The 16,466-nt window shown below is 43.6% G+C and overlaps 2 protein-coding genes across 2 annotated transcripts; both read left to right on the top strand.

Moving 5' to 3' along the window:
- Positions 1–276: 276 nt before the first annotated feature.
- On the top strand, positions 277–4,534 carry slc35e4 (solute carrier family 35 member E4). The gene is made up of 2 exons (XM_083657614.1): positions 277–874; positions 3,284–4,534. Exons 1-2 carry the CDS (start codon positions 283–285, stop codon positions 3,835–3,837), a joined length of 1,146 nt encoding a protein of 381 aa, XP_083513740.1. The 5' UTR covers positions 277–282; the 3' UTR covers positions 3,838–4,534.
- Positions 4,535–9,784: 5,250 nt separating this feature from the next.
- smtna (smoothelin a) lies at positions 9,785–15,420 on the top strand. The gene is made up of 8 exons (XM_083657529.1): positions 9,785–9,852; positions 10,676–10,826; positions 11,316–11,391; positions 12,677–12,793; positions 12,919–12,964; positions 13,570–13,690; positions 14,426–14,577; positions 14,775–15,420. Exons 2-8 carry the CDS (start codon positions 10,731–10,733, stop codon positions 14,920–14,922), a joined length of 756 nt encoding a protein of 251 aa, XP_083513655.1. The 5' UTR covers positions 9,785–9,852; positions 10,676–10,730; the 3' UTR covers positions 14,923–15,420.
- The last annotated feature ends 1,046 nt before the right edge of the window (positions 15,421–16,466 follow it).

Raw genomic sequence — 16,466 nt, forward strand, 5'->3', positions numbered from 1 at the left:
CTCTTTTTTTGTTCTTGTACGGGCTGGGTTACACAACCAGTCCTCAGTGCAAAATAGAAGCACGTGTCCACAGGCGCAGCACAGAAATTAATGCAGGTTTACTACCAGACAACAAAGAGCAAGACTGTGGCAGGCAGCCAGACCACGGAGAAAAACACACCGGTGTTTTTGGAGTTGTTCTAACTTGGTGATGATCACATTTGCGTTCAGAGCAGCAGTGGTCGAGATGAGCGTGCCAAGTCAGTTCTGTGTTTTCCTTCCAGAGACGACGATGAGCCGAACATGATCAACGCCGATGGCTTCTCAAAATGCGAGGCGACGACTCGGCCGCAGGCGCGCAGGAGGCCCCCCGCGGAGATGCTCCATCTGCTCTCCGCCGTCACCGTGTGGCTGGTGACGGGCACCACCATCTCCAGCCTCAACAAATGGATATTCGCCGTGTACAACTTCAGGTACCCTCTGCTGTTGTCGGCGCTGCACATGCTGACGGCGATCGTGGTGGACTACGGGCTGATCAAGCTGAGGGTGGTCCGCCACCGGGCGCCCGGGGAGCAGGAGCTCACTGCCAGCGCTAAGTGCAAGGTGTTCCTGTTGAGTTTGACTTTTTGCGCCAGCATCGCCTTTGGCAACGTGGGACTGAACTATGTCCAGCTGTCGTTTGCACAGATGATCTACACCACCACGCCGCTCTTCACCCTGGTCATCTCCACGCTGATCCTGGGCAAGCAGCATCATATCCTCAAATACACGGCCATGATGCCCATCTGCCTGGGAGCCTCCTTCAGCATCATGGGAGAGGTCCAGTTCGATCAGACCGGCTGCTTCTTCGTGTTCGCAGCGACTATGTTGAGGGGTGTCAAGAGCATTCAGCAGAGTAAGTACCAACGGTCTTTGTTGGAGAAAAATATAAGTTCCATGCCATTTCCTAATCAATAAGCTATAAGCTATCATAAGACATCTTCCTGGACTCCCGGCTTCAAGTTCATTTGGTTTATATTGTTATGTATATACATTAGCGGATGAGGAGTGGAAATTCCATTCCCTAACAGTCTTTCATCATGAAGCATTTTTGTTTTGATGCGTCACTGATAACTATTGTAGTAGATCATCTTCCTGACTGAGCAGGAGTGCGAAATCCTCACCTTCTTGTGAAACTGGAAATCCTGTCTCATGGAGACATGTTACTGACAGTGACAGCCGAGTGTAGGTATTTTGGCGTTTCCCTCCTACACCGCTGCAGCCCTGGAACTTTTTAGTGGGCCAATGACTCACTCCTCAGTCCAGTAACACACACCCATACCTTAATGTGGAACTTTCTGGTTTCTTCACCGCTGTTAGTCCATGTGCTATAAATACCAAGAAATGTCTGTAGGGTAGAATGGGCAGGGTCTCTCCACATCCTGTAAAAATAGATCATTTTCGCTTTATTTAAAATTGGAAACCTTTTGACGGTCCTAGAAAATCAAGCGTTTCCAATTCTTTCTCTCTTGTTTGTTTAGAAATGAACATTTAAAGGACATGTAGGCCTATTAAAAACATCTCTTCATGGGGGAGCATTTGCCAATGCAAATGATCTGTGACCCGATGGCAATGTATGTAAATGAACTTTTAACAGCCAGTATAGTTTAAGACTGAATATACAGTAGGTGTGCAGTTCGATCAAACTTGTCTGTTGAAATAGACTTGAATTCATGTCAGTTGGGTTGTGTTATGTTAAGTAGTGACCTCACCTCACTACAGTCATTTAGCTCATGTTCTCGTCTCAGTAAGCATTTGTGCAAAGAATGACTGTAAGGGTATTTTCTGAAAACTGCCACCACGGATCATCAGTATGTTTTCTGTGGTGTGGATCAGGCTGTCTATATATAACATTATTAGTCGACAAATAGTAATGGTAATTCTCAGAGAAGAAAGAAGCATTGAAGTAGAGTTTCTAAAAATACTTCAAGGACACATCATGATGACATGTTGGGAGTGTCAACATGTAAGCGTATCATAGCAACAAAAGTGTGAGGCAATCTACAGAAAAACATGCTGAATTAACAGCAGACATGAGCAAACACACACAGAGTAGCAGATATGTAGGTACTAGATAGGTACACACAAAGTAACAGACATGGAAGCACAAATGCTGGCCTGTAGCCACTCAGTGACCGACAGAAGATTTGTTGAAAGTCTCCACAGTGGTTCTACTTGTTATGCCTGCCTCTCTTCCCCCCAGGCTGCTGCTGCTATTCAACTTCTTGGCCAACTTTTGCCTTGTTACATACGTGGGTAAAGAAGTAGGCTGCTTGCTATAGAGCAGCAGGAGCTGCTCTATAGCGTGCGAGGTTCAGCAAATACAAGTTGTAGCACAGAACTACTTTTATTTTTTAATCTCGACTGAACTCACTGAAGGTTTGAGTCCATCCTGAAATACCAAACCCACCGGATGATGTTGTCTCCAGTTTCAACAAGCTATTTTCATCCTCTCTCTCTCTCTTGTGGTCATAATGGTGGCCGTCATATGTTTACTTTTCTCTGACACACTTAAGGAACACTCGGGTGATTTTCAACCAACTTATTGTATCATTACAACATCAGTAGTATATCAGAAAACTGTAAACAGTTTTGATGTCATTCATTGAGTTTGACCGTTATTGAGAGTTGATTTGAGTCAAAGAGCATGGTGCAGGTTAAAAAAAAATCTGAATTGATATTTTGGGCTCATGATTACAGTGAAAACACTCCAAAAAGACAAAGATCTCCCCCCCCCCACAGGCCCCCAGGGTATAAATATGGAGGAAAAGGTGGCATTTGATAAATGGGCGTGTGACATAACAACAGGAGTGACATCACAAGAGGAGAATGTTCTGCTGGGGCTGACACAGCGATGCAAAGTCATGGAGAGTGAAAAAAGGTGACAGATACCCGGGCAGACATAAAACCACTCAGAAATCCTCATATTTTGGGCTGAAAAATAGTCCCCTAAAGGTGACTATTTTGCATCCCTGTGACATCACAAAAGGTAGTTCCATGAAATGGACCAGTGCCCCCTGCTGGTTACAAAAACTAGTCTAAACGCAGCTATGTGTGATTGGAAAAAAAGTTTTTTTCCCCCAAATCCCATTGCTATATACCCCTTCCACATATTAATGCAATGTGGTCTCCAACCTGCACCATGCCCTTTAAGTTGTGGACCAGTGATGTCATTCATGCACAAATTACATCACTGACTGGTCTTGTCTTTTGTGTTAAAACTCAAATTGGCACCAGCTCTTTATACATCTCACTCTCTTCTCAGGCATTTTGCTGCAGGAGGAGAAGATCAACTCCGTGTTCCTGCTCTACCTGATGTCCATTCCTAGCTTCTGCATCCTGGCCGTGGCCGCTCTGGCCCTGGAGAACTGGGCCGTGCTGGAGTCTCCGCTCCACTACGACCGGCGCCTCTGGGTGTTCATCGTGCTCAGCTGCCTGGGCTCCGTTATGTACAACCTGGCCAGCTGCTGCGTCATCACGCTCACCTCGGCCGTCACCCTGCACATCCTGGGCAACCTGAGCGTGGTGGGCAACCTGCTGCTCTCCCAGCTGCTCTTCGGCAGCGAGCTGTCGGCGCTCAGCTGCGCCGGCGTGGCGCTCACGCTGTCCGGCATGCTGATCTATCAGAACTCCGAGTTCATCGCCGACTACCTGGACGCGCGCACGGCCAAAGCGAAGGGCTCGGGGGGCCAGCAGGGGGCGCTCCGCCGTGCGAGCGCGGAGGACGCGGCGGACGGCGGCGGCGCCGGCGCGTCCGGACTGACCCCGCCGTGTTGTCAGCAGGGGACGGACAGGAAACAGGAAGACAAGATGGACTGAAATGAAAAAGGCGGAAGGAGAGAATAAGAAAGTGCGGAAGAAAAGCGAGAGAAGCACCGGTTGTCGTTGTGTTAAATTGGAACGGGGTGGAACGCAACAGGAAGGAGCGAGACCTGACGACGGCGTTGTCGCCGATGACGCGACCGAGCTCCTACAGTTCACTCTGTTTTTTGTTTGTTTTGTTTTTCTTTACGTCTTCACTGTGCCAACGTATTTATTATTTCTCCTGTAGTCTCATGGGACAGGAGTCCGCAAAGGTGGACGGACTTGGAAAATGGTTGCCATCATCATCATGACAGTGATGGTTAAATTCTCTCCTTTTACCTGTACATCACTCCTACATAGCCTATAGTGGTATATGCATGCATGAGCACACAAAACAGTTTGATACCTCGTGTGGTATCAAACTGTCACTCATACTACTCCACTGTGAACATTGTCTCATTTGCAGAGGGCTCTGCTAGAGGTTCTCCTAGAGGTTCTACTAGAGGTTCTGGGTGGCTGTTTGCTAGGCTGCAGACGGCCTAATGTTACCGCGCGTTCGGGGGTGGAGGTGGGCAGAGAAACACTCCGCCTCAAATGAATAGAGAGAGCCAAAGTGGAACGTCACTTCCTGCTTCAGCACTGTACCAGAGATTTTCATCCGCCATTTATTTTCCCGTAGACATTTCGTAAAATGCGTATAAAAATCGTTGTACTTGTTCAAACCAAACGCTTCAGATATATTTAGAAACAGGAGAGACCGCATGACATTTCACTCTGACCAAAACGTAAAAAAGATTTAAAGAAAATATTCTTTCTATGTTGTTTTTTTCAAGTTTTGGTCCGATTGAAATGTTCTATGGTCTCTCCCGATTCTAAATATAGCTGAACCGTTTGGTTTGAACAAGTAAAACTATTTTTTATAAGCATTTTACGAAATGTCTATGGGAAAATAAATGGCGGATGATCATCTCTGGTGCAGTGCTGAAGCAGGAAGTAGGCGGTCACTTTGCCGCTCTACAGGCACAATTTCTAAAAACAAAAACAAAAAAACGATCTATATATATATTCATGGTACTGTTACCTGACTTTCGCCTGGTCCTGCCGTGGGAGGGGACATGGTTTTGTGCGCGAGGGGGAAGCTCATTAGCTGAGCTTTTGTTGTAGTGCTAGAGCCTTTTTGTCTTTTACAAGGCGACATTTCTCTGTAACGGCATGGCACTAACTCACTTCTTAGTCCGTCTTTTATCTACCGAAGCGAAGCACACGTCTATCTAAAAGGGCCCCGAGTCCCTTCTGCTGTCCTCCCCCTAAGAACCTCAGCATGGCTTCTTCTTCCCTCTTCAAGGCCTAGATTCTTCTTCTCTCCATGCCAGCGTAGAAAAACCGGTCTCTCTAGAATTAGTCCAATTACTACTTCCATCTTTGTTACAGCAGCGCGCTCACTGCAGCATAGCTCTATTATTAGCTTAGCTCGCTAAGGAGTGTCACCCCATCTTTAGCTGTGTCTTTTCCCCTCTGTGGAAACGCAGAGGAAGGAAAAGATTGAGCTTTCCTTTCAGCTCGTGTCCGAGAGCGTCTAACCGATGTCACCTTGCTAGGTTTCATGTCCGATGGGTGTCACTTAAAAAAAAAAAAAAAGACGTTTATAACCAGCACTTCTTGAAAACTGAAAAGGTTATAATAAGCAACACATCTTGAAAACGGAAAGACTTCTGCTGGGCAGTGTTATTTTTGTTTTCTCTCAGTATTTAGAATGCATTTTAATTTACCCTTTTTTTTTATTTTGTCACAAAATATATTTGATGCCTTTTTTTTATATATATATTTGCGAGGAAGAAAAGATTGAATTAGTTTTTGAACGGCCATCGCAGTCAGACGCTTTGTAATGCTGTAGCTTTGGGTCCTTGCGTTAGAATGACATAATTCAGGTTTTACAACAGTCCTGTTGTTGAGGGTGAAAAGGCCTTTGCACGCGGATATATAATATTGCTGATCTATCAGATGTCAGTTAGAAGCCAGCGGTCTGTCTGTCCTGCACCTTTCTCAGCTGCCTGCTCTCTCTCAGAGAGGTCTGCTGGAACTCTTTTCGTTTTGGCATGGGTTTGCATGCCAGGCCAGCGCTCCTGTACGGATGTTAAATGATACAGGATGTCTCTGTTATTCCCTCCATCTGATGTTTGCCAAATGTTGACTCATGAAAGCCTCAGGGCCCAGTTGCATAAAGCACCATAAGTTAAGATTTTCCTTAGAGTCCGAGTTAAGGTGTCCATAAAATAGAATCGGCTGCACAAAACACCCTTAAATCTTGTGCTTATGTTTTCCTCAAAATGTTTAACCTTATGGAGAAAATTTAAGGGTGTTTTGTGCAGCCGATTCTATTTTATGGACACCTTAACTCTGACTCTGAGGGAAATCTTAACCTAAGGTGCTTTGTGCAACTGGGCCCTGGATGATCTTTAGTTCTGCTGTTTGGTCGTGTCAGTGACCGGACGTGATCAGTCTATAGTGTCATTGCTGAGATTCGGTTGAGCTTCTCACAATACAAAAAAGAAAAACACCTAAGCCATCCATAGTTAGAGTTAAATATATTTTATTTACTAACATTTGCCACATTTCCGTTGTATTTTTGCCATAAGCACAGCAGCAGGCAGGGATGAATGTTGAAAGACTTCACTGGATGTGTCTTTGATTTGGAAGGAAACTGAGGAAATGCCAATTGTCTTATATTTGGTCTTTTTAGGCTGCCATACCATCTCTATAGTTTAGATGCAGGTTCATCTGCATTGTGACCTGAGCATCATATCACCCTGAGGGGGAATGCATGGCTGGGATGAACCTAAGATGTCTTTGATGAACCCTGAATCAGTAGAAATCACTACAAGAAAGATATGATGGAGTGTGCTGAGGAGGAAAACCATGTTGCAGTCACAAGGTCAAAGGTCATGTACAGAGCCTGGTTTTACATTATTGAATACCTCAATTGTTAAATAGGGCTCGTTATGCTCTGTTATTAATTGATTAAGTCAGTGGTTCTCAAAGGGGGGTCCGGGGTCCCCATCAAAAAGGAGAATGATTCATGTTCACTATAATTCCATCCACAACGTAACACAGTGACAGAATGTATAGGGCTATTTTGGTCATGACTTTCATACATCATACGAAACATCAAAAAGCAAAAATCTTATTGGATGGGTGTCCCTGGGACAAAGTCTTATCATATGGGGGTCTAATTTGTGTTTAGGGGTCCTTGACGTGAAAAACGTTTGAGAACCACTGGATTAAGTCAATAGATGTTGGAGTGAGATCAAGCAGCTGATGTCAACCGCTCATGTATGATAGACGGTTAATCCATCAGTGGAGGTAACTTATCTGACAACACTTTTGATACATAGGCACATGAAGGCCTGTTATAAAGATACATGATACAGTGTTTTCCCTACCATTCTACAGGCCTGGCGGGCCAACGGCGCCCCCGCCAGGCCATGTCTTTTTTTTTTCCTGCTCTCCCCAAAATTTAAATAAACCTTTATGGCATATTATTACAATACAACAATGTTGATAGTGTTGACAGTAATAGAAGATGCCAAATCAATTAAAAACAATAAGCATTTTGCATTTAGGAGCATTGTGCCAGAGTGCAGCGCTGTTCCAAAACATGTCGACGTGTGTCGTTGCCTGGGAAACGCGCATCCCATAATAGTATGACGATACTTGGGATGCCATTGCGAACATGGATGCGAACAGGTTAGCTAAAAGTTTAGCGTCGCTAGCGAGGGTCCCCACCGTTGCGGTCGGGGTACGTTTGGAAATCCCTCCAGGCCTGAACATGTTTCTAGGGGGAAACACTGATACATCACTAGCCACGTAGTCTTCTCCATGTTCAGAGTCTTGGTTTTGGTTGAACTACCCCAGATGATGGCAGGTTGACTGGCAGGGCTGCTTGTTCTCATGATGGTCTTGTGTTTGACAGGTTGTGATGGAAGGACGAAGCGCATATTGCACTGACGAGGTATGAAGATGCTGCCTTCAACCTATGGTTCCTGTGTACATACTGGCTTTGATTGTTTGCAAAGTTAGTTGGGTGTATATAGTTATTTTATGATATTTATGTATTTTACAGTCATGAGTGGCTGGTTAAAATATGCTGGTCCAAGAATGAAGCGATTGCCTCATGCCTTATTTGGACATAATGTAGACAACAGTGATATTTCTAGAGAAATACAGATTTTCTTTTCTTCTTCACCCAGTTTGTGTGTTTTGCATAACGCACCTAACAGCAAAGCAACGAGTGATTTGATTTATCATTTTGTCAAATTGTTTGGTAAATAATCCGAATGCCAATGGCGGCCGTAGGTGCTGCTGTTTAGGGCCAGTCTGTGACATACTGTAGGCAATTCATATCAACGTGATCTGCAAACTGCTTGGTTAAAAATAAATGGACTGATCCAATAAAGCATAACAAAGCCAACCACCTCATTACTGAGTCAGTCGTCGTCACCCAGTGTTAAAGCATGGAAGTCCTGTGTGACGCCCTCACACAGTGCAATTCACTTGTCTTGTAGGGGGATTTGTTTTGAGACTACCAGAGTCTAATTTGATCATGTCATGACCTTAGTCACACTAAACTAAGGCTGTGGAAGCTTAGGATGTGGCTGAAAGGGTAAGTAGTTCAAAGAAGAAAAATCTCTTACCATGCACATTTAGGTGGTCAAATTAATTAAAGTAGCATCACGTAAGTAAGTTTTATTTGACACTTTTTTAAAGTACACATAATACTGCTTCACAGAAGACAGACATTATAAAACAAAAAAACTGTCGAGGATAAAAACACAACAAAGCCACAGGCTTATTTCCATTGTGGTCCTCTGGGGGAAAAGGAAGGGGGATGGCTGACAGGATTGTCAGGTGCAAATACAATACGTACAACTCACAATACATAAATACATACCTACATATAGAAATTAACATAAAGTACATAGTTATAAAATACAATATACATTCTCGCCCTGATACAGTGCTGATACAGTACCTACCTATTCTAAGAGAGTGGATGCCAACCATTTTTTTATTGCCGTTTTAAAACTGCTCTGTGCCTCAATGAGCTTCAGTGATGCCGGAACTTTGTTCCATTCAATGGCAGCAGAGTACAGAAAAGTGTTCTTACCTACTAGAGTCCTAAACAGTAGCGGGAGTTTGATTAAGACCAGGGAACTAACTGACCCCACCTGATCTCCCCCTACAGCATGTGCCTGTGTTGACCACTTGGTGGAGTTAGGACCCCACAGTCAGTCCATCCTAACTTGGTAGTTCAGATGAAAACCTCTTCAGGGTTGACTGTATTTTGCTTACTCTGTCTTGTGCCTTATATCTGTGTGTGTGTGTGTGTGTGTGTGCATGTGTGTGCGTGCGTGCGCGCGCGCGTGTGTGTGTGTGTGTGTGAGCGAGCGATCCATAGGAACATGTGTCCTGTCCTCCAGAGGAGATTCCACTACTTCCTGTAAACAGGGTGTTGCCGGGGCAACCCATCAGCCTTTTGCCTCAATAAGGGCAGTGCTGCTCTCTTCTTCTGCATCTTCTTTTAACCCTTTGCTTTCCCACCAACAAATGAATTGAATGAATCCTCAGCCAGTAGAAATGGTCATGAAGAAGACTGAGTGCACCCCGAGGAAATGTCCCGTAAAGTTTCACAGGACATCCATCATCCGAGGTCTAACTTGACGAGTGGTGCTGGAGGAAGCTGTTGAGGGAGAGGAAGGCAGATTGGCCCGAGACCGAGCGCGTCCTTCTCCTCCTCCTCCTCCTCCTCCCCATCTTAGTTCATGTAAGCAACCTCCACCAAACACTCCCCAAACATCATGTATCCTTATGAAGCGCTGCGCTGTGGGGTGGGATGCGACACCGGGGCTGGACTCAAACACTTCTCTCTACAAGTTTGAAAGAAGGGAGCAGGAGGGGAAAGGAGGATAGTCAACACTTGTGAGACGCTGCCGGCAGGTGTTCACCTCAACACACAGGAGATTGCATCCTCAGGTAGGTGACACCTCTCCGGATCAGCACTCATCCCCCATTCTCAATTTATTTTTTCCTGAATTAACTCCTCTATGCTGTGTGCACCGTGTATTATTGGTGTGTGTATGAACTTAACTACAACCCCTCTTTGCCTGAGCCCCACCAGCACATACTTTTAAGCTGTTATCAGATGCTTTGGGTAATGGCCTTGCTCCACTGCATTACTATATTAGTACATGTTACTTTGTTTGTACACGTTTGAGACATTTCTGGGCTGAGCTGAGACATAGAGAAGCTCGGCTCCTTGAGAATCAAATCCAACAAATACCTTCCATGAACGTCTGCCTGCTTTGTGTCTGTTGAAGCTCACGCACTGTTTATATTCAGATTACTTAACAGACTGCAAATAGGACAGATGCAGTCTCTTCCCTTGATTCATGACTTTGGCAAAAAAAAAAATAGCTTAAAATAAGAGACGCCATGTCCGCTCTGTTTATTCTTCCCAAATAATTCAGATGTTTGTAGCCCTGCATGTGTGAATGATCAAATGTTGATATTATGATTGCATGTTGCATCTCACAGCTTCGATAACTCCAGCTTTATTCAGGTGTCTCATTTTCAGGTGTGTGTGCGCACGTGCATGTGCGTGTGTGTGTGTGTGTGTGTGTGTGTGTGTGTGTGTGTGCACGTGTGTGTGTGTGTGTGTGTGTGCGCGTGTGCGTGTGTGTGTGTGTGTGTGTGTGTGTGTGTGTGTGCATGTGAGTGAGAGTGTGTGCCTGTGTGTTTACCTGCACTTGACTAAAAACACTATAATCATGCAAGTTTGTCCATTTTTGTCACATAGAGTATCTAAAGTGCGTGTCGTTAGCGGTGCGTCTGTACTGTCCAGCGGTGTGGAGATGGAGGCCGTGGCTGACAGTGGAGCAGCTCCGTCAGGCTCGCTCACCAGCCAGGAACTAGCTGCTATCGACGATGAGGAAGTTCTCAATGAGATGGTGAGCCAGAGAGAAGAAGGCTATTATTGTCCTGTAAGGGACATTTGGTATACAGACAGGGTTAAAACACACACACACACACACACACACACACACACACACACATGATTTGGAATTGAGTCAATAGAGTGACACAATGCACTTTGCAGAGCTTTAGAAAACCAATTTTTCTGCCTTGAAGATCTTCTGTCCTGGAGTTTAATCTCAGTTCTCCTTTTTGAAACACGGCCGGCGTGATCAGAAGTGACATCAGTTGCCTTCACTTTCTTGTTTATGCGTTGGAAAGTGTTCATAAACAAAGTGTTCCAAATAATGGATATACTTTAAGTGATGATGATTACGCATCCCTAGAGTGCACAATATTGGTGGTTGGCCTTTCAATATGTGAACAAAAAAGTGAATGTTCAAACTTTTAAAGAAGTTGGAGTGAATTTTCTAACCTTTTCATCTGCTTTTTATTTCTTTAACATGGGGGTTTGTCTTTGCCAGCTGGACAAGGCCGTGGATTTCGAGGAGAGACGAATGCTCCGAGCCGCACTAAGAGAACTGCTCAAGAAGAAGAGAGGTAAACACTGAGGCTCACTATGTAACAATTAACCCTGACAGGAGGTGAGCGCACATCCATCAGACCCAGTGTTGGGAGTAACTAGTTACTAAGTTACTGCAACTTAACTACTTCTTGCAGTAACTAGTAATGTAACTAATTACTTTTAAAATGTAGTAACTCAGTTACAGTTACTACAATAGTAACTGGGCTAGCTACTAGTTACTTTAGGACATGAAACTAACGGACAACTTCCTGAATCCTTCACTTAAGGATTATCTGGTTTCTGATCCACAGACCTAGCCTTGGGAGAGAGCTGCAGCTGCAGCCAGAGCCCCAGATGCTAATGACCTTGATAGGCTATAAGCCTCTCCAATAAGTGAATGTTCAATGCCACACTGTGGCACAGCAACACTAACATAATGTGTGCGTTAATAACAATCGAAGCAGAGTTTTAACACATTCACTGCCAGCCGTTTTTTTTTTACTGTAGGTAGGTTCTGCCAGAGGGTTTTTTTGAGGATTCTGGCTCATCTTTCAAGACCCGAGGATTCTTTTCTGCTAAGATTTTGTGAACACACAATATCTCAAAAGAACTAATAGAATGTGTGCTTTCTCTGTCTAAAAGAGTTAGTTTGTAGAGTTAGTATTTATGTAAGTATGCGATTCTGGGCTTATTTATGGTGCGTGTTTCAAAGTGTGCATCCAGTCTATTCTTGGAACCCCCCACCGTTGCCACCGCTGTGCGTCAGCGCGAAAGTGAAAGCGTTTTCGCCATCCATTTTACAGTATGAAAACGGCTTCCTCGCGCTTTTCCCTCCAGTTTTGGCTCGCCTCTTTCTACTGTGGAGAGACATGTCGCCACTCAGTGGGTCGGTAAAATAGATTATACACATTCAATACCTCCAATATTGGTATAGGAGACGTAAAAGGGTTAGATCAACGTCCCACCGTCAAAAAAAATCAATCAATTTTTTTTTAACGTAAAAACACGTCATTGGCAGTCAACCGTTGGATTTTGTTTGACGTAAAAACACGTCATTGGCAGTGAACGTGTTAAAAGTAACGCAAAAGTTACTTTTCCTAGTAACTAATTACTTTGAAGTAACTAGTAACTTTAAGGTAATTAAATTACTTTTTGAGGGAAGTAACTAGTAACTGTATCTAATTACCAATTTTCAGTAACTTGCCCAACACTGATCAGACCACTGATCTGTTGTCACATCAACATCTCCACATTCTCTTCCTCTGATCCTTCTGTCCCACCGTGGACGGGCTGTGGTCACCGTGGACACGCTGTGGTCAGATAAGCGGGAGAAGGAGCGTGGCTCCAGGCAGCAGGACTTGAGACAGCAGGGTTTGAGCAAAGGAGGAACAACCACGAGTGTAGGCAGAGCATCCATGACCCAGCCATCATCACACAGTGAGTGTGCCTTTGTACGCCATTTATAAACACATACTATTACTATTTAATGTTTTAATGCTTTATTTCATTTTTAAAACCGCTTTTGTTGATATATACGTCTCTTATTATTTGCTTCTCCTTAGAACCGAGCAGCCAGTTCTCTCCATCGTCCTCAAAGACAACAGGCAGGTGAGTCTTGACTTCGAAATCAGTGGTGGAAAAAGTATTCACATCCATTACTTAAGTAACAGAAGCAATATAGTGGAAAAATACTCCACTAAAAGTAAAAGTCGTCAATTCAAACGTCTACCTCAGTAAACGTATCGAAGTATTCGCAATAAAATGTCCTATATAATGTAAACATACTCCTTCTGAAGAATGCTCCCTTTCAGTGTGAAATCATTGATGCATTAACCCTGTAAGAAATATTTTCATGTTAAACTCTAGAACTTTATGAGCTTATGTTTTGCATGTACAACTTTATTCTGCAAAAATAACTAGCAAGCCGTCAAATCGATGTAGTCGACTAAAAATAGAAAGTCTCACAAAATGTAAATACTCGAGTAACTAGTACTTGAGTACGGTACTCCTCTGCTTCTGACGGTGTTTTTGAAGCCAGATGTGACAGACATGCTGCATTATGGCTCTATGTATATGGCTACAGAACTTGTCCACTAAAGTAAAAACACAAAGAAATCTTTTCGTGTGCAGAGTATTTACCCATGTAAGGAATTAGAAATCAATGGACTTTGTGTCCATTCCGTAAGCGATGTGTCCTTGTCTCTTTTCTTCAGCAGCGTCACTCCCACTGCAGGCCCGGCCCAGAAATGCCCTGCCGCTGCTGCAGCACCCAACAGTAAAAATGTCAAACAGATGCTACTAGACTGGTGCCGAGCCAAAACAGAACCATATGAGGTAAACGTGCACTCTCTCTCTCTCTCTCTCTCTCCATCTCTGACATTACTGCTCTCTGGAGCTATATATAGCGCTATTCCCCCGTCTCAGTCATGGGCAGTGTTGTTACTCCGGGAATGTAATTAGTTACTCATTAGTTATTTTGGGAAAGTAATCAAATTACAGTAACGCGTTACTTTACTTTATTTTAGAGGTGCACCGATCACGTTGTCAAAATTGTCAAAATAGAGCGTGCATGTACACAGATATCGATTTGTTTAGGTGGGCGTTGTTTTAGGTGTTTTAGGTGGCTAAATTACGTTTTAGTTGTTGACCCCCATACTTACAGAGAAAAGGCTGATTTGGGTGCTGCTCTGAGTGTCGGATCTCCTTACACAATGCGCGCAGCCTCCTGAACACTGTACCTAATTAAGTTAGTGTATCGAACTAGCTGATAGGACCCCACTTCAAACAAACCGAACTATCCCTTTAATAATACCAATTTGCATTGTATTTTATATTGTTGGAAAGCCTGATTAGTGATAGGGCTTTTTTTTATAAAAAAGAAAAGAAAAAGAAAAAAAAAATTATATAAAAAAATATCTGCAATCAGCCGAAATAACGGCAATCAGCCGATCGCATATTTGAAAATCGGCCGATACAGATTGCTTGCCGATCGATCGGTCCTACTTTATTTACTGCACAAAACTGTTCATGGTGGTCCACAGTCTTCCTCATAAAACCGATACTCTACAGGGGGTAGAGATCCGCAACTTCTCCTCGAGCTGGAGTGACGGCATAGCCTTCTGCGCCTTGGTGCACCGCTTCTTCCCCGACGCCTTCGAATACTCCACCCTCAACCCCAACGAGCGCAGGGACAACTTCCAGCTGGCCTTCAGCACTGCAGAGTGAGTGCCTCTTCCCAATATAAAGGTGGTGTCTGAACCAGGCTGTGAAACACACAGTGCTGCAGATAGGAGCAAAACTGCTGAATATGGCTTTTTGTTTTTTTTGTCCTGGGTCTCAAATCATTATCGGGTGGCTCTACCTCTGTTGACCCCCCCCCCCCCCCCTCTCTCTCTCTCTCTGTCTCTCTCCACCGCAGGAGGCTGGCGGATTGCCCCCCTCTGCTGGACGTTGAGGACTTACTCCGGATGGCCGAGCCGGACTGGAAGTGCGTGTACACATACATCCAGGAGTTCTACCGATCCCTGGTGGAGAAAGGCCTGGTCAAAACCAAAAAGCGACCCTAGATTCTGACATGTCAGAAATGAGCTTCCGTAATTATCTGTCATATCAATCAATCAATCAATCAATCAATCGAATAATCAATCAACCAACCAATCAATCAATCAATCGACCAATCAATCAATCACACTTTATTTGTATACCACTTTTCATACGAACAAATGTAACAAGGTGCTTCACAGAGTGACAGTCACAGTAAAACTAAAGCAACTTCACAGACTAGAACACACATTAGCACAAGCGGAGGTCAGTATTATGCACTTTTCTTGCAACAATATTTACGTTTTGTCTCTGATCGTGTAGTAAATGATGAGTAGTTTACAGTTGGATGTGTATAGTTAGAGCATCGTTTGAAGTTTTATGCACAGTGTCTTGTGTATTTGTATTGGTTTGTGTGTTTATCTAGAGATGGTGTTCTCAGTGGACAGCTGGCACTTAGGATCAGTACATTCCACTGAGATTACGCATCTGCATTAATCTGAATCAAAGGCACGGAGAGTCTGTGTGGGGCCTGTCCTCGCTAAAAACCATTGTATATGTAAAGACATTAGTCTATGGTAAAGACAGATTTAATAAATCCATCAATCAATGAGTCAATCATGTTGCACATTTTGTACAACCAAATGCAATGCGCTTGAGATTAGCCTATTTGCATGATAAACATGCCATTTTCAGAAATAAATTGAATTCTTGGCAAATCACAACTGACCACATCTAAAATGCCTGGTATCGAATCATTTTACTGTCTATTGATATTAACAATTCATACTTCAATCTAACAGGACATCACAGGCCACACATGCATGAGAGAGCATTGTCAGAAAATTGCCTAGCAGCAGAGGCCTGAGACCATGTTCAACTATTGAAAACTATTTGAGCAGTAACCTACTTTGGTATGCATGTTTTAGATTTGTGCTGTGTGAGGTTTGGTTGAATAAATTGCATTAATTAACTTTTTGTATACACAGGCGACAGGCCCACTGATGCAATACACTCTGATGCAACTTCAGCTCTGTGTAACTTTAATTGTGCTAGGCCTAGTTCAGTGGTATACGCAACTTCAGCTTGCCCTACTCAAGAGACACATTGCGGGGGAGGGATCTTTGCAAGAGCCACAATCCAGAAAATGCCCTTTTCTCCCCCCTTTTTTTTAGATTTGTATTATTTATTACATGTATTACGAGTAACAAGTTTTACACCACAAAATGTTTTTCTTTTTAGAAAATGAAAAATATGCTGTTGGCAAAAAGTATCCAACCACTTTCACTTTGGCAAACCTCAATTCAACTAGGTAAACAAACACAGATTTCAATTTAATAATACAGTGTATATTTTAGAGAGGACCCCCAGTTAGTTAAGGCAAAGCCTCAATCATACAGACCAGAACTTTTAGTTAAAGGTCTAAAGCAAAAAGTTATACCAAAGCAGATGTGGAGAGAAGTACAAAACAATGAGTGAGGGGTTATTCCAATGCTTCCATGCACTGTCCATAACCTACTGTAAATATAAGCCAAATTCATCAGAATAATAAACATTGTGACTACTTTAA

The sequence above is a fragment of the Poromitra crassiceps genome (assembly GCF_964638095.1).
Source record: "Poromitra crassiceps genome assembly, chromosome: 21".
Taxonomy (NCBI): domain Eukaryota; kingdom Metazoa; phylum Chordata; class Actinopteri; order Beryciformes; family Melamphaidae; genus Poromitra; species Poromitra crassiceps.